The 25,579-nt window shown below is 32.7% G+C and overlaps 1 protein-coding gene across 1 annotated transcript in view; it reads right to left on the minus strand.

Moving 5' to 3' along the window:
- Positions 1–25,579, minus strand: part of USH2A (usherin) — a 1,059,501-nt gene that overhangs the window by 498,835 nt on the left and 535,087 nt on the right. Inside the window, exons 35-36 of the mRNA XM_044674959.1 lie at positions 7,088–7,239; positions 79–241 (exon numbers count right to left, since the gene is read on the minus strand). Of these exons, the coding sequence (XP_044530894.1) occupies positions 79–241; positions 7,088–7,239 (315 nt within the window). The remainder of the gene's footprint in view (positions 1–78; positions 242–7,087; positions 7,240–25,579) is intronic.

Raw genomic sequence — 25,579 nt, forward strand, 5'->3', positions numbered from 1 at the left:
AATCTGTGATTAGAAAGGAGGCTTCAAAGCAAAATGAGTTATTTTTATGTTTATTTTTTAAAATTATAAACAAATTACCTTGTTCCACATAGAAAAGCCCAGTAAAAAAGACTGCATAGGTCAAAAGTCCATTAGGAGAGAGAGGAGCTTCCCATTTGACCTTGACTTCCCGGGGTCCCTCCAGGATTACAAATACTGTCACTGCTCCTTCAGGAGGTGCCTCATTTGTTCTATTTTCTACCTGTGAATATAAAGTTGGCTTTTATTTGTGAATGAAAGAAATACATCTTTTCCTCTGAATATATTTCTTCAGAGAATCCCTTATTGTGAAATAAACTATTTTGACAGGAGCAGCTTGTCTGAGTGCTACATGCTGCCATACGAATCAAAACAAACCCCATGTTTGCTGTCTCCTGCTACTTTACTTTAAGTTGAAGAGCCTGAGTGAGGTATCCCATATATAATCATACAGTAAAGCACAGATTAAGAAAAGAGTGTACTGAGGCAGACCTTATACCCATAATCACTGAATCAGACTAAGCCTGTATGTATTATGGTAATAGAACAGTTCCAGACAGATGCTCGATAACTATCTCCAGCCAATAATCACAAAATGCCAGATTTGGAAAATCTTAAATTTTCATTTAGTCCAAACTCCTTAATTTACAGATAGGGGAAACTGAGGCCCTAAAAACCTAAATGACTTCCCCAAAGTCACATCATATGCAGTAGAGAGATGGGATATGAATTCAGATTTGTCTGACTGCAAGGCCAATTCACTTTCTGCTGCACTAGACTAACTTAATATGCCATGATTTGTTTATACAGTGGTATGAATGGAATGACAGCTACCTTGGGCTTTCTGCTGATTCTACCAGTCTATCAAAAAAGCCATCCCAATCAGTTTGACTGAATCAGAGCAGTTCACAGAACTCTTCTACTTCTCTGCATGGAGAAATGGTCCCAGTCAAGTGGACGGTAAGTCAACAAATGAAGACTCCTAAACTGTATCTAGGTGATTCCTTCCCAAAATTTGTATATGTGTCTGTGTGTTTGTTAGAATCCACATATATACACATATGTGGATTCTAAAATAGAATTGTGAAAATTCTCTTTATTATTACTGTGTTTTGTTTTGTTTTGTTTTACTGAAGAGGTAAGGAAAAGGACTATGTTTCTCCCAGAAAGTTTCTAAAATAAGTTAACTCAATTTCATTGTGACCTGAAATCCTTCAATAGTAATGATATATGACAGTAATAGCAAATAATTTACAAGCTATCCTTCTATAAAAAAAGAATACAGAAAAGGAAACAAAATGATAATGAAGAGTTTCACAATTTACTGTTTTTCTCAATCATAGATTTTAAGGTTCACACATTTAGAGGTACAATAGCTCTCGAAAGTTATCAAGACTAGATCCCCTCTTTTTATAGATGAATAAACTAAGGCACAGGGAGGGCAAATAGCTTGCCTAGATTCATGTGGTTAATAAATGTCTGAGATAGGAATTGAATCTTCCTGACTTTGATTTCGGTATGCAATCGCCTACAACACAGCCTCTAACTTATGTGAGCTAATTAACTTAAATAAATTCATAAGCATCATTTATAATTTCATGACCTTTTAAGACTTATTGACTACTCTCATAAATATAACCCCATACTGAGAGAAAAGGATTTTACCTTCACAAAATAAATAATCCAATCTGAAAATCCCAGGTAAGCAAACAAAACTTTTTCTTTATTATTATGGCCAATATACACTCTCAGTTGTTTATATATACATATATATATATAGAAATTATATAGGTAATCTCAGTTGTTTATATAATATATAATTAATATACCATATCATTTATAATATATATGAATTTAAGTGATATATTTCATGTATTTTGTCTAGCTGAATTGATTTATGCTTTTAAGGAGATCAGAAATTAGAATAGCAGGTACATATGCAAATGCCATAACTCTGATTGAAAAACTGTCGTCATTGTTTCATTATTTTTAGATATCTTTACAAACAGGTTTAGATTCATGGCTATTGTAATTTATTAGAGATAAATAGGTCTAAAAATAATTGAACCAAAAAATGAAATAGAGAATTAAGAATATTGTGGCTAAACCAACCCTTCCCAAATATGTTTGCCTCAATTGTCTGGTTATTTCAGGCAAATTAATCTTTAAACTGCAATTATTGGGCTAATAACCCCAATTTTCACTGTATTTGCATGTGGAGAAGCAGCCAACAGTCTGCATTATAATTTTACAATTATATTTATTAATAGTTTGCTAGGATATAAAAATAAGAATTGTAGTATAATGATTCTGACTCTTCTCAATAAGAAAATTACATTTATGATTATCTGAAATTTGAATTCTCAATATTACTTAAGCTGTGTATACATTGAACTGCATTTCCAAAACACACTGGAAGTTTTGCTTTGTTTTCTCTCCATTCCCTATTTTATTTACACAGAGCTTTAATGGGAATTAAAGCTAAAAAGAAGCTTTAATGTACTAATAGGCTTTTGAATAAAGTTGAGTAAAAATCCTTTTGAATGAAGAAAAAGTATTTAAAAAAAACAAAAAGCAAGCAAAAGGCCATTAAATTTAAGTGTTTTTTTTTTAATTCTAGAGAGGTTCACCTTTAACATTTTATCTTGAGCCTTGTGTGAGTGTGTTACCTGGTATGAAAAATTAAATGTTGGTTTGAAGTTATACAGACTCCATGAACCAATATACACATACACAAACAGTTTCTATAAATTCCTTGTGTAAATTTAAACTTCAGTAACTTGAGTTTTAAGTAGGAAAAAATGTCATTTGAAACATATATGCAGAGGCAGCTAAAATAGAACACTGGACCTGAAGTCAGAAAAACCTGAGTTCAGATCTGGTCTCAGACAGTTATTAATTAATTGTGTCATCCTGGATTAGTCACTTAAACTTTGACTACTTCAGTTTCTTTGATTAGAAAATGAAGACAATAATAAAACCTACCTCACAGGATAGTTAAAAAGACAAATGAAATTATTCTTATAAAGCACTTAGCACAGTGCCTGCTACATAGGAACTTAAGAAATGATTGTTCCCTTTCCCTAAATCAATTTAAGTGTTGAACAACTATCTTTACTCAATAGATTCAGGTTTTAGTTCCTTTAGCAATATTAAAATGGTTGTTACACACAGATGGCATAAGCTTGGTTTTCTTGCTAGCAGGATTGAAGTCCAAGGAGTTTGAGAGAAGAAAGTCTAGTAATATGTGGGTGTTAACAGAAAGAATACAAGCAGAAATATATAACAAGATCTGTGATTTTCTGCCCTGGTGCTATTTACTACTTGAGTGAGCACTGGAAAATTATTTAACCTCAGTGGGCCTCAGTTTCTTCATCTATATTGAAATAGGTGACTTAAACCCAAGATAAGGTAAGTTGCTTGTGCTCAAAGGTTTAGACCAGTGCTGAATCTGGAGGTAAGTGTTAACAGGCTCTTACAAAATTATAAAATGATTAGTCTGGATGTTGTCTAATGCTCCTTCTAGCTCTAAATATTATGATCTTCTGTGCATTTAAAATAGCTAGGGAAAATTGGGCTGAAAGAATGTTTGAGTCAGCCCAGATTTGAGTACTAAGCTGTAGAGTCCATAAATATTATTCAACATTTTCTGAAGCAATGTGTTAGTCAGATAAAAAACAGAACCTTTTATTTATACAGAGTACATAAACTCCAATGAATGACAAAATACTCAATCATATCCCTTCAAATATTTGAGAGTGATGGGAAAACACCTTTGAAAGTTACTTATTTTGTATGTAAATCTGAAGAAACAGAATTTCACTCATAAGAAATAATTATGAGGCACAAAATTATACTGCCAAATGCTAAAATCATAAAATTGCTTATTTCTTGCTTATGTTAGTTACATTTCCTTTTATTTATAATTAATAATGTTCATAGAGGCATTAGTCTAACTAAACTTTAAACATTAAGGAAATATTATATTATAAACCACAAAGGAATCTTTTCCCAAACAGGATAAAAGCAATTCTCTTTCAAAATAAGCAAACAAGCAACTGTCTTAGTTCCTTTTCTTATTTCTTTACCACAACAGAAGGAAATTATTGCACTTACCAACTTAGAATAATTAGCAATGGTAAAAATAAAGGGAGATCTATACATGTTTATTTTTTGAAATCCAAGATATTTTTTCCATTCCATGGCATTGTCTTTTTTCTTATGTCTTTTAAAATTACTTATCGTGTAAATTAAAAGTGAAACTACATATGAATAGTTTTTGAAATTTATAAGTATGTTAGAATTTACAAAGTGATGTAATAAAAAGTATTAAATATGTAAGTTTAGAAAAATAAACTTCTCTAAAAACACTTCAAAGGTACATCCTAAATTTTTTTTCTGAGAAATAGAAGGAATCATAACTGCATAAAATGAATGAATTTTTTTTAGTGGTTGGTGCCAATAAGGTGAAAAATATAGCTATGGATTATTTGTTTAAATTATATTCATTGAGGTATACATTAAAGAATGTGCTCTCAAAGATGTATAACTCTACTCCAATTGGTTAAATTCTCTTGGTCACACACTTAAAAGAGTAGCACAGAAAAACCTGCTTCTAAAGATAGTTGCATTGCTGTCATCAATCAATAAGGCACATTAAATAAAAGATTAGCAGCAAAAATAGCTGTTTATATAATATCAGTTTACTACTGAGGGTGTTATCTAGCATTATTTAGGGTACTCAGAAATGCAAAATTTTTAGAGCAGGATTTTTACTGTAATAGATATAAAAATCTTTCAGAAATCAAATGAAGATGGGGGCTTTAACTTCCTGGCAGTATTTAGTTGAGCTGTTCTAAATAAAGATGTGGCTGTTCAATGCCTATGATTAGAGATGGATTGCTGCCTTGGGAAAAGAGATTGCATACTGAGTACAAGGATGAAGAAAAGTAGCAAGGAGATCAACTTATGCAGTGAATTGTACTCCAAGTCAGGATAGAGACTGAAATTTGGTGAATCAGTGGGGAAAATAGTCTTGAGAAACCAATTCCTTGATTTTCCCCCTTGACACTATGTTGTAGCATCTTATCCTTTAAAGCTCCTATCACTTCAAACACATGTCACAATTTCATGTGTTGAGGCTAGAGAGAAACAAATAAAAATGAAGGAAATGGAATGATTCTAGAGCCAAAATCATACTTGGATGTTTTAATTCTTTTTTTAACCCTTACCTTTCATCTTAGAATCAATACTTTATATTTGTTCTAAAGCAGAAGAGCAGTAAGGACTATGCAATGGGGGTTAAGTGACTTGCCCAGAGTCACAAAGTGTTTGAGATCAGATTGGAATGTAGGATCTCCCATCTCTAGGCCTGACTCACAATCCACTGAGTCATCTAGCTGCCCCCTGGATGTTTAAATTCTTAAAAAGTTGTAGAGTATGTGTGTGTGTGTGTGTGTGTGTGTGTGTGTGTGTGTGTGTGTGAGAGAGAGAGAGAGAGAGAGAGAGAGAGAGAGAAAGAGAGAGAGATTTTTAACAGAAGAAAAAAATTGGCTAAAAGCCCTTCATGCTTTTAAGAATAAATATCCATCACAAAATAGTCTCAGTTATAAAATCTTTAATGGTAATAAAGTCTACAGTGCTACTCTATGGATAGATTATGCCTTAGCCACATTGAAAGCAACTCATCATGAAAAGAAAATGGGAAGTGTGATCAGAAATAAAAAAGCAAATAATTAAAACTCAAAATCAGTTTTCAAAGCAATATTTATACTATATTTTATATAATGAGGATAGTGAATCTTTATTATAGGCAATACTTTTTATTATGTGATTGCCTTCCAAATACACTGAATAAACTGACTCCTAAGCAAGATAGCTGAAGGAAGAGCAGCCCTGTGTCACAGACTGGCTGTAGAATATGAACCTGGACAAGTAGAGAAAATGATAATGTTCTTTCTAAGGGGTAGAGTTGGTGTGAAGACTTTGTAGAAGAGAGGCTTACTTCTTTCCTCAGGAATGTGTCTCAACTCTACTCCCCATGTCATCACACAAAATATCAAGTCAGCAATTCTCTTAAACAATTTGGACAAAGGATGCACAGGTAATCGGCAGCACTGTTCTTTCCCCACAATTTGGATACTTGGTCATAACTCCATATAGATAGAAATAGGCATATCTTTATTGAACAATTATTTTATCTGTTGTCCCCCCATCAGAATATGATTTCCTTTAGGGCAAGGATAGAGTTTTTGCCTTTCTTTTAATTCTCAGGACTTAGCACACTGACTTCTTGACTGAGTCAAATGACTAATAGTCATAGTAAATATCCATAAAAATATATCTAAAACTAATCTAAAGGAGCAAAATTTAATAGAAACAAATTAAAACTATCCAAAAGGTATAATTCTGTTAAACATTAAGTGTTATTAGTTGTAAAAAATATTGTGTTATGAAAGAAAAAAATACTTTTGTTATTCTAATAATTGCTAATGGTTGATAAGAAGGGATTAGCATCTAAATTTTCATATTTCTTCTCTTCGGATGTCACAAACTGATATTAACATAATCCTAAATCCTGTACACTTGGCTTTCTTTATTAAACTAATATGATAGTTTGTTTTTAAAAATAGATCAACACTCTGGCTTTATAAATCAGTGTGCTTTTTGTTAAGATAATTATGTTTTGCCAATTATATCCCTTCAACTGTGTTCCCTTTATTAAGACCTTCACCTTTTCCCATTATTAATTATACTTTTTCTTTATATTTGTCTACATAAAGTAGGTTAAGCTACACTTGTGGCCTTTAAACTTGCTATCTCTTCTTAATTTTAATGTGCATGTTTTATTCTTTCCTTCACAGAGGCTACAACCTATCTGTAGTTTTGGAATAGGACAGAATGATGATCTATCAAATCCTTTGTAACTGCTAAAAGAAAAGGTTTATAAAATGTCACATTTTGCCTTATGGGTTATAGTAGTGACCAGAATGAGCCATTACCATTTACTATGACATTCAGTGCCATTCACCAAGAATTACATTCTTAAGAGACAAATTTAAATACCCACCAGTGGCCCCAAAGCACAACCTTTGGCTGTGCATGCCTGGACTCTGAAAGAATGCAAACTCCAAGGAGCAAATCCATGAGCATAATAGGTGAGGCATGATGAATTCTGCATTAGTACACCATCGATGTATAGTCCATAACTTGTTAAAACACCTAGGAAAATAACAAGCTGCTATTAGCATGACTTTCATACTTTAAGAGAGGTATGTCAGAAGAATATAGTACATGTTGAAAAGATTTCCTGTTGTACAAGAGCAATGAATCATTCAATTGTAGAATGCTAACAGCTGGAAGGGATGTTAGAAATTATTTATTCCAACCTCCTCATTTCACAGCCAACGAATCTGATTCTAATAATTTACACAAAAGTGAGTTGCATGAGTTACAACTCAGAACTTCTTTTTCCCAGGACAGAACTCTCTCTCCTTTCACCATGCTTCCTGTCTTAATGTATCTATTACTATGATTAAATGTTCAAAAATAAATGTGAGAGAAAATGTATTTTTGAAATTTCTTTAAATGACACTAATTTTATACTATTTATTTCTATTCTGAAGACTCTTCATGATGTGAAGGTGATTGTGGGTTCTTGAAGGTTAGACTGATGGAACACAAACTGTGTCAGGTCCAAACTATAAAGTCTTCAAGTATGGGTGCAGCAAAAGACAATCATAATTATGATGATGATAACTAGTATTTATATTGCCTTTACTATGTACCAGACACTGTGCTTAGCACTTAACAGATATTTTCTCATTTGATCCTCATAGCAACCCCGTGAAGTAAGTGCCATTGTTATCTTCATTTTAGAGTTTAGAAAACTGAAACAGAGATAGGTTAAATAATTTGTCCAAAGTCACATGTTTAGCTAGTCAATGTTTGAGGCCATATTTGAACTCAAACCTCCTTGACTCCAGGATCAAAGCTCTATCCACTACTTTACATTGCTTCCTTGAGCCTCTCTAAACTTAGAGAAACAGATGACTGAAAGGCTGATCATTAATTGTTAGATTCTCTGGTCTCAATAAACTATGCAACTATAGAAAATAAAAAATTGTCCTTGATCTTATGTAATCTTCTTCATCAACTGTAATCATGGCAGTCCAAAAAAAGGCAACAGAGGGGATTAAGACTGACATTATTTTAAAAGAATCTATAAATATTAATTTAATTGTTGGTGCTCTAAATATGAATTTTTTCTAATTATCACTGACTAGGCCTACTAGGAGAAGAGCTGAACAATATCAATACAAATAAAGGTAGGAATAAAAATGCCAAAGTCATATGCACTATTCATAAACCTCATGAATGTATATCTATAAGGTTTTCTTTTATGTAATTAGACACTGTAAATAACAGGCTGAAAACGTTATGACCAAACATTAAATTGACTCTTAAGAAAGAGAAAAAATTGGCTAATAAAGTGAAAGCAAATTTTCTACCAGTTGTTTGTATTCACTCAAACCACTATCATATTAGAGCAAAGACTGAAATTAACAAAAAATCAGAGGAAAAAGGAAAATGATGAGAAAATATAATATGCAATTCTAACAGCTCCTATTTGCTCTATTCAGTCTACTGATACCAAAAATGAGAATGCCTAAATCACATTTCCTTTCCTTATAATTTGCTCCAAGTCTTACTCTAATATCTCTTTATGCAAAGAAAGAACTTAAGTGAAAGAAAAGTTTTCCATATAGTTCCAGCAACTCATTTCCAAGGACCAACGAAAGGGAAACTCAGAATGAGACTGGCCACTTAGTGGTAAATTATTTGACTGTAGCAACCCCTCATACAAATACAAGAATTTAAATGGCCCTTAGTTCTGAATGGTTTCCATTCATCTCTGAAAATATGTTGTTAGAATGGTAGAAAGGGGGTACTAAGGATATTAAAATTTGCAGGTTTTAAATGGTCTGTGAACTTTAACATTTTAGTACTCAAAATGTAACTTCTTGGTCTAATGATTAATTACTGAAGAATGTAGAGTCTATTAATCTTGACATTTAAATTGTAAAAGAAACCAAAAGATGAAAGGAAGCTGTTACTAAATAGGATGACCATAGGTGATTCCTTGAGATGCACATTAAAGGAATGAGAAGAGTTGGTTTTACATCTACAGGCAAAAGAAAAAAAATGAGACCCCTGGTTATTCAAATTGCTTTGTTTATAATAAGCATTCATAAAAACTTTAAAATAAAAATAATATACTCTATGAACTCACACCTACAGCAAGATACAGATATTAAAAAGATAGATGAATTCTATTAAAACTTCTAAGATCCTCCAAATTATATCAAAATAGTATGATAACAACTACATAACAATTACAATACAAGAATATGTTACATGAGAAGAAGTTTGTAAAGAAAATACTACAGATAATTATATGCCTTTTTTATATATGGGGATCTTGAGAGAGGTAGTATTAAAATCCAGGTCTCTGCTGACTGCATGTATATTACTATTCTTACTCTAATAGCATTTCTAATACAATACTACAACAGACCCATTTAATAATCAGTGACTTCAAAATAAAGGTCAGGAGAAAGGCTGTTAAGTGACTTTATGCAAAGTCATATATGTAGTGTCATATTTGAATAGGAAAAATAGCTGGCTATTGATATGAGTAATTCTAAATTGGCTAGATACAATAGTCCACTGTCTCCTTATGAATGAAAATTTTAAAAAATAGAAGAATAAAAATGAAAAGAAATGGCAGACAATTGAGGCAATTCTAACTCAAACTATTAAACAAACTGATGAAACCAAGAGGGAAATGGATAAAATAACAGATATCAATATAGTTTTTCACTATTTCTTATAGAAATTGGACAATTCTAATAAATTGTCACTAGAAAGAGGTTAAAAATGGTTAGAAACTATCCCAGCCAACAAATACTTGAAATTACTGCCAAAAATCAGAGGTGGAAGACAAGGACAACACTGGTTTAGAATAAACTCATTCATAATATCTTGCAAAGAGGAAATTGAATGATTTTATGACAAATATCTTCTCATAAAAATAAGATGAAGCAGAAGGAAAGAAAAGATTACAGAATATTTGAAAAGAGACTCAATTAAGGCAAATCATTCTAAAAGGACTTAAAAATGAAAGTGAAAAGACTAGAAACATAAAATTTGGAAAATATTTACATATATATTTCAAAGAAATTCTCTTTTAATTACAGTAAATCATTTGGAATCCAATCTCAAAATCCCTAATATTTTGCAAAAAAAATAAAGAAGCACTAAAGCAAACAATGGTGATGTGACCAGTTGGACTACTCTGAGGATGTGTTAGAAGCAACAAAATTTTGATTATTTTGAGAAGTGGACTCTCAATATATTTGGATGATTTAATGTCCATTGCAAGAGCCAAATGCAACTAGATTCCCTATATGAACATGATAATGTTCTCGAGATAGACCCATTCATGGATATTATACTTTGTGAAATGTAAAAGATTGAAGAGCTTCCTAAATGAGATTCATTATTATTGAAGAATTTAATCTAACTAGCCACATAGCAAAACTGGACTGAATGAATATATATTTGTATATATTATGTTTTCTTCAATTTTGTGGTTTCCAGAAACTCATTTTTTCATGAAATAAACTCTGAAATGCTCACTACCACAGATCATTTCTCACCCTGACAGCAGGGTGCATTCATGTAGCTTTCCCTCCCCAAACAATCCTTACTTTCAGATTGTTTTTTAATGTGTTGTGAGCTGTTTGAGGGCAGAAACTGTCTTATCCCTTTCTTTGTGTCCCTGGCATTTGGCACAGTGCCTTGCACACAATAGAAACTTAGTAAATGTTTATTGGCTCTGATTCTGACATATCCATATGCAAGTATTACATATGACTTTATACATATGCATGTGTGAAAATATATATAATACGATTTTGAATGTACTCTTTCTGTGGTTAATTATTTGAGTTAGAATTAAATAGGAGAGCAGATAAAATTTTCTCTGGTAAAGGGAATAGCACCTTTAATGATTCCAAACTTTACCCAGAAAATAAAACTTATATTTTAAATATAATTACTCTTCTAATGATATTGCATGGCTACAAGTTATGGAATAAATTCAGAAGAATTAAAGTTGCAAGTCACCCAAAGGGTCCTTGGTCAGGAGAAGCCACACTGAAAAAAAAAATAGAATGTCATAAGAAAGACTTTTGTTTTGAAAAGGGAGTAGATTGGCCACATATTCAGGCCTGCTCCACTGGTATCCAATCAATGCCAATAATTGAAAGGAAAGACCTAAATACATTGGTTTACAACTGCTATTGTTTTTCAGTCATTTCATTTGTGTCTAACTCTATGAGAACCCATTTGGAGTTTTTTCCACAAAGATAGTAGAATGAGTTGCCATTTCTTTCTCTAGCCCATTTTGCAGATGAGGAAACTCAGGTAAACAGAGTAGGTGAGTTGCCCAGAGTCAGACAGCTGGTAATTGTCTGAGATCAGAATTTAAATCAGGCCTTACTGTCTCCAGATCCCCATTGTAGCATCTACCTGCCCTGCACAGCCTATAGACATTGACAATTAATGTTATATTGCCTGAGGCTGTGGTTGAGACTTTTTTTTAAAGTACTCTCCATCTCCAAGTAGAATCACATAGGATATAGGAATACCTCTACTATATTTAAACAAGGAATGATTTAGAATAATTTCCTGTGGTGTTCAAGGCCAGAATTCAACTATTAGGATGTAATATTTTTATACTATTTTAAAATATGCAAGTTGCCCTGCTTACTTATGATTCTATGTATTTAATTGCTTCATTAAGAGGAGTCATCTTATACACCATCCAATTTCATATTAGAAGACTTCCTCATATAAATAAAATCTGAGTAATAGAGAAATGGAATTCTTAAAAAATGATCTAGCCCAGTTATAAAATTGAAATATAGTCATAATTGTAAAATATTTTAACAACAACAATAATTGTCATTGTACTCAGAATCCAAAATTGACTAAGAGGAATTTATGAACATATCCTGAAAAATAATTTTAATTAATATGCCACTCTCAAGCCTAAGGACATTCTATGTGCCTTTGGCTGAATACACCATTGTGTTATATTAAATGGGCCAATCAGTTGTGAAGAGAAAAAAAAAGAGGACAGCTTTCAGAATGCAAAATGAATCTTTTGAAAACTATAAATTATAACTTTCTTAAATATAGACTGAGAAGAAGCCAACAGAGGCAATTCATTTTAGTTTCTGTCCATTTAAGAAACTAATCTACTATCCTAAACTCATAGTATAGTGGGGAAAGCAATATATTTGGAGATAGAATATGGGGGTTTCTTTTATTACTGTGCACCTTAAGCAAATCAATTAACCTCTCTGGATCTCAGTTTCCTGCATTATAAAATTTATGGACTTGGTATTGTACATTCCGGACAAGAGAGATATCTTGTATAAAGACAGAGGCATTTGATACATTGTCAAGTCTTGGGAAAAGCAAGTATGTCACTTTAGCAAGAATATAGGGTAGACGAATCAGATAATCAATCTCAATTTATTTAGTACTTTCTATATTTCAATTACTGTGCAAGGCACTGAAGATACAACAATAAAAATTAAATAATCCCTATCATCAAAGGATTTATATTCATGACAGGAAAGATACTATATACATATATGCATAAAACAAATAATGGGTTATTTGAGGGACTACTAGAAGTTGGCAGGATGAGAAAAGAACTCTTACAGAGAACCAATAGTCAATAATTATATGTCATGCACTACGCCCTTAAGTTCTTTCATATACAACTACCAAAAAAATTTCTGCTGTTCAGGAGCTTATAGTCTAATGAATGGTAAGACAATACACAAAAGAAATCTGGAAAAGGAATTTCAGCAGCACAAGATAGAAAAGCATGGGGAAGAAACCAAAAAAGGCCAAAGTGAATGAGTCTGCCTGGGGAATGAAAAGATATTTTGTTTAGATCTTTCCTTAAATGGAGGTTGAAGAATTAGTTCATGGATCCACCCTCTAATCAGAGGTAGTGATGAGGTATATGTTCCAAAACTAATTAGACCTTGCAGGATAATGAGAATTCCCAAAGATCAGAGTGATAAATGAAATGAGCTCTAAAAGTAAGTAGGGATTCTGACGCCTGAGGGAGATAAAATATTTCAGATCTCTGGGACATCTTGGCAGGACTTGTGTGAAAGAAAAAACAGTAAGGACAGTAAAACTGGATATCAACTGCTCTAAAGAGTACATCAAAGGAGAATTATGTAAAAGGACAGAAATAATCAAAACAGAGAAGACAATGACATTAAGAGGGATTTGGAGAAGGTTTCCTATAGAAGGTGGAATTTTAGTGGGAACTTAAAGGAGGTGGAAGAGGTGAATAGTCAGAGTATAGGAGAGAGAGTTTTTGAGGCATTGTGGGCCATCAAAGTGATTGCCCAGAGCTGAGAAATGGAGTATCTTGTTTATAGTATTGCCAATGTGACTGTATTTCCTATGTAATCTGTGTATAGCTTATTAGTATATATTTGTTTACAGACTGTTAGCACGTCTCTGTGAATAGATCATAAACTCAAGTTCTTAGAAAATAATAGGTACATAATGTTTATTAAAATCTGAATGATTGAGGGTGGTGGCCCTATGATGAAATAGAGCAAGAGCTATGGAAAGAGGCAGAATCCATAAAGATTAGAGACTGATAGGCTAGGAGTGTACAGAGACAGGGAATAATAATCAAAGACAATGATGAAACTGCCAATTGTCAAATCCCTCTAGATGATACAGTGGATAGAGTGCTGGGCCTGGAGTCAGGAAGTCTTCCTGATTTCAAACCTGGTCTCAGACATGTAATAGCTATATGATTCTGGGCAAGACAGTTAGCCTTGCTTGCCACTGTTTCTCATCAATAAAATGAGCTAAAATAATTCTGAGGGACTTATGAGAAAGAATGCTATTCACAACCAGAGAGAGAACTATGGGAGCAGAAACACAGAAGTAAAACAACTGCTTGATCACATGAGTCGATGGGGATATGATTGGGAATGTAGACTCTAAGCGATCACCCTAATGCAAATATCAATAATATGGAAATAGATCTTGATCAATGACACATGTAAAATCCCAACCCTCCAAAATAAAATAAATAAAATAAAATGAGCTGGAGAAAGAAATGGTAAGTCCCTCCAGTATCTTTGCCAAGAAAATCCCAAATTGGACCAAAATGAATCAGATATTACTGAAAAAAAATCAATTAACTGAACAGGACCCTTTATAGAAATTGGGAAGTTTTGGGGAAGAATGTGTTTAGAAGAAAAGACAATGATTTCCATTTTGAACAGATAAAAGTTCAGGTATCTACAGGATAAGCAAGTGACAATGTCCAGCCCACAGGTGGTGATAAGAAATTAGAACTCCATAGAGAAACATTAATGCTGGTTTGTAGATTTGAGAGATGTCTGCAGAAAAATGACGCTTGTACCTCGAATTTGATGAGATCACTAAGATAAGGTGTAGAGAGAGGAAAAAAGGACTCTCAGTAAAATTTTGTCATATATGCAGAATTGGAGGGGTAATTAGAGGGTAGTTAAAGTAATTTCAACAAGGTGTTAAAATTGGGAAGTAAGTAGTTGGTGAAAAAGTAGAGGCAATGAGTGTAAATTCATTTTTCTAGTAGTCTAGCTATGAAAGGGAGGGAAGACATAAGATGATAGCTTGAGGGAATGATGTGATCAAATGCAAATTTCTTTAAGGATGGTTAGTTCCTGGGCATGCTTGTAGGCAGAAGGTAGGGAGCCAATAAATAGAAAATGAAGAACTGAGAGAGGACATAACCTGAAAAAGGCATAATATAAAAGGAAATGAGAGGGATTAGAATTAAAGGCACAAGAAATGGCCTAGCCTTGGGAAATGAGAAGGGCTACCTCTCTTCATAGAAGATCAGAGCAAAAGAGAGAAGAACAGAAGTTTTGAGGTATAAAGTAAGGAAAAGAGGAAGCTCATGATAGATAGTCTATTTTCTCAACAAAACAGAATATGAGATTCTATACTGAGGAATAGGGATGCAGTATAGGAAACTTAAGGAAAGAAAAGAAGATTTGAAAATGTCAGAAAAAGGTATTGTAAATAGGAGATGCTCAATCAAGAATTGAAAAAAAGGAATGAGTCTTAGGTGAAAGGAATAAGTAAGTTATTATAGTAGGATCATGACACTTAGAAAGGTAGGAAGTGGCTGGTTATGAGAATATTTTTATGTTTAGTAGAGAATTTTATATTATAAAAATTATATTTTTATGTTTAACAGAGGATTACAAATTTTAGAGATAATAGAGAGCCATTGAATGGGTGCTACTCATCCACCTTTGGCATCTACCTTTCACTCATGGAGAGTTCTACTCTTTGGCAGGTGTCATTTTCCATGTATATGAGCTCAAGTTGTTTTCTTTGACCTCTAAACAAGCCTATTCATTCTTCAAGTCTTGTAAACAATGTTCTTGAAAGCAGCATTGGTGAGAAGGGGTGGTTGTGTCAGATAATAAAATTTAAGATTATCTAGTAGAGAGGAACAAAACCAAGAAGTGCTAAATCTCTCCAAGTGGTACCGGAGCCTATCATCAATCAATCAACAAGTATTTATTACATGTCTACTATGCTACTATGCTAGGTTCTGAGAATTTAAGTACAAAGAATGAAACAATCCCTGTCGATGAGCTTATTGTGAAAGTCTGACACAAGATTACACCATTCTTAAATATTTCAGTTATCTATGATTCTGTCAGCACAGCTCCTCCTTCCATCAATGCAGATCATAACACGCCTATTCCTTAGGATGAATGCCTTTGCAAGTTGCTATGGATTATAATATATCATTCTTCAGGCATCCTAGTGAAGAGTCACTCTGAACTTTGCTAGGATAACCCTGGCACAACAGAACTATAACCCAATTGCCAGACTTGTATATGGTTTTTCCATCTTCAAATGACATGGTGGATCTTATACTTCAAGCTAGAATTAGAGAACTTTGAGTTACCAGCATTTGTCTGGAAAGGGCTTTACTGAAGGCTTAATAATTTAAAATAATAATACAAATTATACAAATAATAGAAATTTTAAATAATAATACAAATAACACAAATCTATAATTTTTATCTGCCATTTAGTTTATATAACTAAGTGATATGAATCCAAGGAAAGGAGTGATGACAGTGCACTGTGAGAAGGTTTCAAAAGGGAAATAAATGTAATCTGGGCCTTAAAGGATGATTACAAGTATAAATAAGAAGTAAATGACAAGCACAGAGGCAGAAAAGTTTGTGGGATTTTCATAGGGCAGTGAATAGACTAGTCTGTCTGGAACAGAGGGTTCATGTAGGAGTGTAGTGGGAGATAAGGCTGATTGGTGGCAGATTGTAGAGGGCCTTGAATGTCACCCTAAGGAATTTGGACTTTATGTGGCATTGGGAAATCACTGAAGGTTTATGAACAGGGGAATGATGGATGAAAGTAGTGTTCTGGGAAGTTGAATCTGGCAGCTGTGTAAAATGAATGGGAGTGAGAAGAGACTGTAAATAGGCAGAAAATATAAGAATATCAGGTAAAGGACTGAAAAAATTTTCTTTTTTACTGTTGCTTTTCCTTATTCCTTCCCCCTTCCCAACCTCCCCCCACCCATTTAGCTTCTTATAGGAATCATTTTAAGCAGCATCTCTGACTCTTTGTCTATTATGTCTAGTAAATTAAGGTAGAAAATGAATGTTACACAGGGAAACTGAGAAATGTATTCTTGAAGGTAAAAGACTCATCACTACTTTCCCTTTGTTTCTCCCATTAAACACACACACACACACACACACACACACACGCACGCACATATACCTCTTTCACATCTTATACATCTAAAGCCTGTGGTATGGATTGAATAGACTGTAATCTATTGTGAAAATGTCTCTGATTTGGCAGGAAAATGGGTCCATCTTTATCAGAAAAAGACACTTAATTTAATGTTGAGCCATTTATGATGAGGCAATAAGACCAGAATTATTTTAGCTGTGCCATAATAATAACAGCTGACATTTACATAGTATTTAAAGGTTTAAAAAGCACTTTGTATACATTAGCTCATTTGATTTCATTTCATGCTTGTTCAGGTTGTTATCCATTTTGACTATTTAAAGTGTACTGAGAGAGAAAAACAAAAATACTAGACTTGAAATCAGAACACAAGGTTTGTATCACTGCCTCTATTATAAATTGGCTGTGAGATTTTATATAATTTACTTCACTTCTCTGAAACTCAGTTTCTCTAGCTATAAAATGGGGTTAATAATACCTGTAACTACTCACTATACAGGTTGTGATTTGTCACTCATAAAGCAATGTAGAAATGGAAACTATTGTTATGTAAACATTTGGGAACTCTTAATGTGGAATGAAAGGGAAAAAGGTTGAGACAAAAGGATTGAGAAAACAATGAGACACACCCAGGGAAAATTGGTAGCTGCTCTAATGAGGACATTATCTTTTAAGAAAAGAGAGAGTATTTCTTAGTATTTCAATCATACTTTTTAGAATCCCTAGCTTCCTTCAAGGAGCAGCTGTGGTGTACCTATTTTCTATTGGAATATCTTCCTGATCACCTCAGTTATTAGTGTTTTCTATCTTCCAATTATATTGTATGTACTTATTTGTGTATTTGCTCTATTTTACCTCCACCAACCCACCTGTATAGTGTAAGTACCCTGAGATAGAAAGTGGTTGTTTTGGGTTTTTTTTTATCGATCTCTATTTCCCTCAAGTGTCTACCACAATGCCTTACCTGTAATTAATAAATGTTTTAGTGGAGAAAATTCTTGTTAAACTGACTGATTCAGTATGTCTCAGACTTAAAAAGATACCACAGAACACAATGAATATTTCCAAAAACTAGAAGAGTAACCTCCACATGCCACTTGTAAGAGAGCTAGATGATTTGCTTATTGAGAGTTTAGGCTAATATGTCTCTAAATTATATTTTGGATTATGCTTCCACCAATGGATACATAAGACTATTGGTCTTGTTATTCTTAGGGTTTTTTTGTATAAGAAATAAAAGGCAAGCTCAAATGCCATGAAGACATTCAGAGATGGCTATACACTAGGGCAATAAGTGGTCTTAGAATGAGCCTATGGACAGGTCTAGCATTGTACAGGGAGCAGGAAAATGCCATGTGGTAGCTGTTTTTCCCAAAGCAGAGTTGAGTAGTAGATACTTTATAGACTGTGGAAGGGACCTATGCTTCCCTTGAGAGGTGAAGGGCCCATAACTGGGCAAAAAAATATTGAAAGCCAAGGCTTTGGAGCAGGCAAAGAGGAAGAACAATATTGAGCATTAACTATATTTCTTTGACCCCAGAATACACAAAATTCACTGGTCATGTTCTGGCAAAAAAAAAAAAAGAACTCTTTAGAATATCATAGTCAAAATCTAGAGCTTCAAGGTAGAAGACAATCATTACAAGTGGCCAGAAATAAAGAGTTCAAGTCCTCAAAGGATTAATGGTTCAGATCACACAGCTACAACCTAATAAGAATGGAGAACACAATATATAGTATTTCAAAAGGAAAAAAAGTTGAGATTATAATCAAAGGTAACTTATTCATAAAAATCAAGTATAATCCTATTCACTGGGTGGGAACAGAGGTAATGGCCCTTTTTGTATAAGAAACTATTTCTGAGTGGAAATTTTAAAATATAAACATGAGAATAAAAAGAAATTTTAAAAGGTAAGCACAAATGAACAATCAGAAAGGACTCCATAAAGATAAAATGTTTGCATTCTAATATGGAGTGGACGGGAAGGATGCAATCTCCCTATAATAACAATAATGTCATCTGACGTCATAAAAGTCCAATAAGATGGAAGGCTTGGGAATGAATATTGCTATTCTTAATTATTTTAAAAGAAGAAAGGAAAGAATGAGAAAAAAGGGAAAAAAGGTGAAAGGATCAGGGAGATTTTATAATTGAGGATACAATTGGAAGTTTATATATATGAAGAAGTAGATGAGTATGTGGGAAGGGTAGGAAGAAAGAGAACAAGCAATTTATTAAGTTTCTATTATGGGCCAGACATTGTGCTAAGGAATTTACACATATTTTATATCATTTGATCTTCACAACAGCTCTGGGAGACAGGTTCTATTGTGATTTCCATTATACTGTCGAGAAATCTGATAAAATGATTAAGTAACTTGTATCTTTGGCTTTATTTGAACTCAAATCTTCCTGACTCTAGGCCCAACCCTCTATCTCCTACATTACCTAGCTGTCATGCCTTGACACTTTTATCAGGAATTGTTAAAATAAGGCAGAAAACAGATGTTTAGTCAAGCTATATATATTCAACTCAAATGGGAAATAAGTAGATATAAGAAGGGGAATAAAAGGATGACTTGTACAAAGATGGTACAATGGATAAAATGCTGGACTTTAAGTCAGGGAAAACTCATCTTCCTGAATTTAATTATAGACTTAGACACTTACAAGGCGTGTGAGCCTGGTCAAGTCACTACACTGTTTGCCTCAGTTTGTTTAACTGTAAAATAAGCAGGAGGAGGAAATGGAAACCACTCAAATATGTTTGCCAAGAAAATCCCAAATTGAGCCATGAAGAGTGGGATCAATGATATAGGAAGTAAAGGTATTTGTCTTTTTTAGTTATATTTTGTTATAAGGGCTCTACCTTCCCTTTTGTATGGGTGAAAACTGGGAACAGAAAAAAAGTTGATGCTTAATAATCTGAAAAGATAAAATTGACATTAAGAAAATTAAAAGAAATAAATAATATGCATTATGCAGAAATGAGCTATATATCATGAATTAATGCCAATATTTAAAATATATATTTAATGGCATAAACCTAAATACTTAAAACAAAAGCTAAACAAGTTGCAATGAGAAATAGTAAAACTACAAGAGTTTGGGATGTTGAAGTTTTAAATCCAGACATATCTAAAACAAAATAAAACAATAAAGATATTAAGGAGCTAAAGAAATCTTGAAACATTTTGTAAATCCCTAGAAACTATCAAATGGGAATAGAAAAACGTATATACACATTCAAATATATATATTTATTTTTTTGAGCTGCAGGAAACAATTTTACAAACATAGAAAAGCAGAATATTACATAGATATTTTATTAACCACAATGCAAAAATATATAAACATATATGTTGATGAAAGTATTGCTGAAAAAATATTAAAAAATAATTGAAGAATAAATTTAATTCTGAAGAATTTGTGGGTCAAATAACAAAACAGAGAAAGAATCAATAATTTCATTGAAAATAATGACAATGAAATAACAAATCAAGGTTTTTTACAATGTACCAAAAGCCCCTTATCATTGTTAGGTTAATATTTCAATACTTACATCAACAAAAGAAAGGAATGCTAGATTACTGAATAGGTTATAAAACAAAGATAAAAAGAAAATCAATAAATTTGGAGGCCCAATTCAATATCAAAGTAGAAATTCCAAAAATCAAAGCAGAAATTGCCAAAACAAAAAAAATAATAAAATTAACAATTAAAATCAGGACACTAATTTAAAATAAGAAAAATAATTTAAAACGTTAAATTATTTACTTCAGGAAAGAAATAAAAAAGCAATGTATCAGCTTTAAAAACAAGCAGAATTCACATTGAAGGAAGAATAAAGCAAGTTTCAAAAATGTTTTTGAAGTCATATGCCAAGAAAATTTATTTTAAAAGAAATGAATTTCAGAAATATATAAAAAGCCCAGATTCATAAAATAGGAAATAAAATTTTTAAATAACTGAATCTCAGGAAAAGAAATTAAACTAAATTTAGACAGAACAGAAAGAATTTGTGACCAGATAGATTTACAAGGGGTTTCAATCAATTATTCCCAGAAAAATTAATATCAGCATTACATAAAATATTTGAAAATTAGGTTAAGAAATATTATTAGGTTCCTTCTCCAATAAAAATATGGTCTTCATTTCAAAACAGAAAGAATCAAAGAGAGAAAGGAAAGTATAGACCAATATCTCTAATAAACACTGATGCCAAAATTAGTAATATTTTACATGTGACAAATTTATAACATATGACATCCATGACAAATATTATAAACTATGACAAGATTGGCTTTATATCAGAAATATAGGGTAGATTCAATACTAGAAAAACTACTGATAAAAACAGCATTTTAACAAGAACAACAAAAACCCTATGTGTTAATAAAGAAAGCATTTTGACAAGATTCAACCCATTTCAGTTTAAAGAAATCACTGAAAGCATAGGAATTAAAAACCAAGAGGCAGTTTTATATATAATAGGAATAAACTAGAAGCCTTTCTTAAAAGATCAAGGGTAAAGGGAGTATGTCCATTAACTAATACAGTACTAGAAACTATTTCTTTGGTAATAACACAAACAGAAAAAGAAATTAAGAGAATGAGAACAGGCAATGAGAAAATAAAATCATGGATTCTTTTTTAGTTAATATAATGGTTAGTTGAAGTAAAGCAACTCAGAAAACATATAGGTTATAAAGTAAATCTACATTAAAATCATTATCCCTATAAATTACCAACAAAACCCTGCAGAAAGAAAGAGAAATTCCATTTAAAATAACTGGAGTATACAGAGAATTTGGCATGGGCATTGTACCCCCCTTAACCTAGGCAAACTGTAAACAGGGAATTTCCCTTGCTCCTTTCTGTCCCTGTGACTCCTAACCCAAGAATATCTGATAACTTCTATAAGTCCCTGAGATTATTATCATCATTGAATCATCCTTTAGACTGAGATGGATATAGAAATGCACCTCCAGGCTACACCTTGATACCATCGAGCTGTATCTCAGGCATCCATCTGTCCCCTAAACTATGAGGGTCTTCAGGCAGACCCCAGTCAGATGACTGAACATCCCACCAAATGCCTGAGTGTTTACCACTCTAGAGTCACATCCACACCATAACACAGCATCATGTACTCATTGTTGTAAAGAATATAAAAACTCCTGAACTGAAGCATTCTGGAAGCAACCCCACCAGGGTTGTTCCACTCATGCTGTCTTGCTGGCCAATAATTCTACATTACTAATAAATCTCTCTTTTTAATTTTAAGCTAAGTTTCAGAGTCTTGCATTTTTGCAAAAGGTATCCTTCCTGAACCCAGGGGTTCACCATTGTACCCCACAACATTGGCTATTCCCCACAACAAATTCATAGGACGTTATCAAGATACATTCAGGATATTTACTTTTAATAATATCTTATATTTGTATGGTACTCACTATATGCTACACTCTGTGTTAAAAGTTTTACAATTCTTAGCTCGTTTGAAAACTCTTTGAGATAGGTTCTACTATTATCCTCATTTTACCTATGAGGAAACTGAGGTAACAGAGGTCAAGTGATTTAGCTACTTACATAGATAGGAAGTGTCTGAGGTCATTTTTGATCTTAGGTCTTCCTGCCTCTAGATTTGTTCTATATCCATTGTAGCACTTAACTACCAACATAATTATAAAATATTTTTGAAGAAAGAAAAATAGATTTAAATAATTAGAGAAATATTAATTGATCAGGGATATGTTGATCCAATGTTATAAAAAAAAGATAGTTCTACTTAAATTGACCTTGTTATTCAATGCCAGACCAAACTACTAAAGAACCATTAAAAAATCAGCCTTGAAAACAAAAGGGCATGAATATCAAGGGAAATAATGTAGTGGGCAATAGGGAAGGCAGAAGTTAGGTATTTACTAGTACAAGATAAACTTTCTAAGACAAAGCAGTGCTCATCACAATATTTGGTGCTGGTTTAAAAAATAGATAATAGTAAGCAGAACAGATTAAGTACAAAATATGTAGAAGCAAATGAAGACAGTAACATAATGTTTTATAAACCCCAAATTGCAATTATTACGAGTTCAGTATTAAAGAGGAAATACAGAGAAAATTGGAAAGAAATTTGGCATAAAAATGTATATTGACCAATATCTCATACCACATGCCCAGATCAGCTCCAAATTGAAACCAGACAGAAAGAGTGATATCATTTTTTACAAAATGGAGGAATCCAAAAGATATTAGTTTCATGGATAGAGGATAGTTCATGAGTTAACAAGGAACAGAAGGGAATAAAATTGGAGATTAAAAAAATTTTATTGATCAATTAAGAAAAATTTTCCATGTTTACATGCTTCATTTTCTTTCCCTCCCCTCCCATAGCCAACGTGAAATTCCACTGGATTAAAATGGGAGATTTTGATCACATAAAATTGAAAGGTTTTTGCACAAATTAAATAAATGCAGCTAAAATTAGAAATGAAGAAGGTAATTGTGAAAAATCTTTGCAGCAAAATTTTCTTGAGAGTCTCATTTCCATGATATTTAGGAAACTGATTCAAATGTGTAAGAATAAAAGTCATTCCTACAGTGATAAATGGTCAAATTCAAGAGAAGGCAGTATTCTAGAGAATATAAGCCATTAATAGCCTTGTGAAAAAAAATGCTACAAATTCCTTTTAATTAGCAAAATGAAAATTAAAACAATTCTGAAGTTTTATCTCACAATTCTGAAACTATTCAATTTGACAAAAGAGGAAAATGACACATTATGGGTGTGCTGGAAAACTTGATGATTCTATAAATTGGTTGAGCTATCTGGAAGTCAATTTGGAGACAAACCTAGAAAGTTATGAACCTACGTATCTTCTATGAGTCAGTCCTCCGTCTATTGTTTTGAAAGCCTCCAAAAGAGGAAAAAAATCTATACATTTAAAAATATTTATAAGAGCACTTTTTCATGATTGTCAAGTTAGAAACTATGGGGATATCCTCTTAAAAGAAAACAGTTAAATTGTGATACATGCATATAATGGAATGTTGTGACATCATAAGAAATGATAAAATGAACAACTGCAGAGTAAACTTAAATATTTAAGATATTAAAGAACTTATTCAGAACAAAATGAGTAGAACAATGTATAAAATGATTACATAATAGAGAAAAATAATTTTCAAAAGCTTTACAACTCTTATCAATGGAATGATAACAAAAGAATGAATATGAAACATGCTAACAGAAAGGTGATGAAATGAAAGTGCAGAGACATACTTTTTCAAACATGGCCCATGTGTAATGTTTTGTAGGACTATGTGATATGTATTAATTTGCTCAATAAGAGGAACAAATTAGGAACATATTAATAAAAAATACTTGTTTTTCGCCAGCATTTATCTCATTTTCTTTTATGTAGCAGTTTTCTCTTCCATACTAATGAGTCCCAATATCAACTCACTTTCCCTCTGAATTTACACATAATATTTAGCATAGTGCCAGGCAGAAGGCAGATACTTAATTGATGTTTATTGACAATTAACTAAAATATACTTCCCTGGAAACCATTTTTTTTTATGTGTGGTGTTTCCCTTATTAGAATAAACAGTTCCTTGAGGGCAGCCACTACCTTCACTTTAGTACTTTTATCTCCAGTACTCAGCCCAATGATGGGTCCAGAGTAAGCTTTTAATGATTTTTTTGTTCATTGATTCATTTATTCAGTATCCAATTTCCTTCACAATATCTCTCTAATTTGACCATTCTAGACATCAAATAGTACATACTTTCACTTCCCTATAGAGACTACTAGGTTGCATGGCAAAAGCACAAAATTTGGAATCAGGAAAACAGATTGAAATTCTGCCTAAATTCTGGGTGGCCCTGAGCAAGTAAAGTCATTTGTCTTTTTCAGCTTCAGTTTTCTCATCTGATAACAGAACCTACTATGATTCTATTGAATTGCGATGGTGTCATTTATTATTATCATCATACAGCTAAACTAGGGAAATAGGGTGATGTAGTGGGTTTAAAAAAATGGAGACTGAATACCTAAATTATATCTGGCTTAGAATCCTTTTCCTGATCTATCCTCTTCCCATAGCTTGGTTCGTATAGTCTCAAAGACCTGGAGTGGACTTGCCTGGAACTACCTCCCCATCTTCCCAGCTCAGCCTGCTGAACTTCTTTCTTTCCTTAACTGCTTATTTAGGTGTAACCCCTTTTCCAAGATATTTTCTCTAATAATTTAGGATTAAGTAAATGATTGATGACAATAATGTAGCATTTTTTGTTTATTTGAGCCTCATGGGAGTCTTGTGAGATAAATACTGTTAGCATTTCCATTTTTTCCAGGTAATGAAACTGAGGACGGAAGAAGATAAATTCACTAGAATCACACAGTTTTTAAATGTCTGGAGCAGGATTTGATCTCCAAATCTAATTCCATTTAACATGCCTTTTATCTTACCAAAAGTGATCTGACCCTCCTTAAATCTGTTATAATACTTCATTTGAACCTATCCTATACAATATTTTTAAGACTTCACCTATGATTTCATTAATATAGGAAATTGCCAGGGAGGAAATTTTTTTTACCAATACTGAGGGATACCTACTCGCAACTTATCACCTAAATT

The sequence above is a fragment of the Gracilinanus agilis genome, chromosome 4 (genome assembly GCF_016433145.1).
Source record: "Gracilinanus agilis isolate LMUSP501 chromosome 4, AgileGrace, whole genome shotgun sequence".
NCBI lineage: Eukaryota > Metazoa > Chordata > Mammalia > Didelphimorphia > Didelphidae > Gracilinanus > Gracilinanus agilis.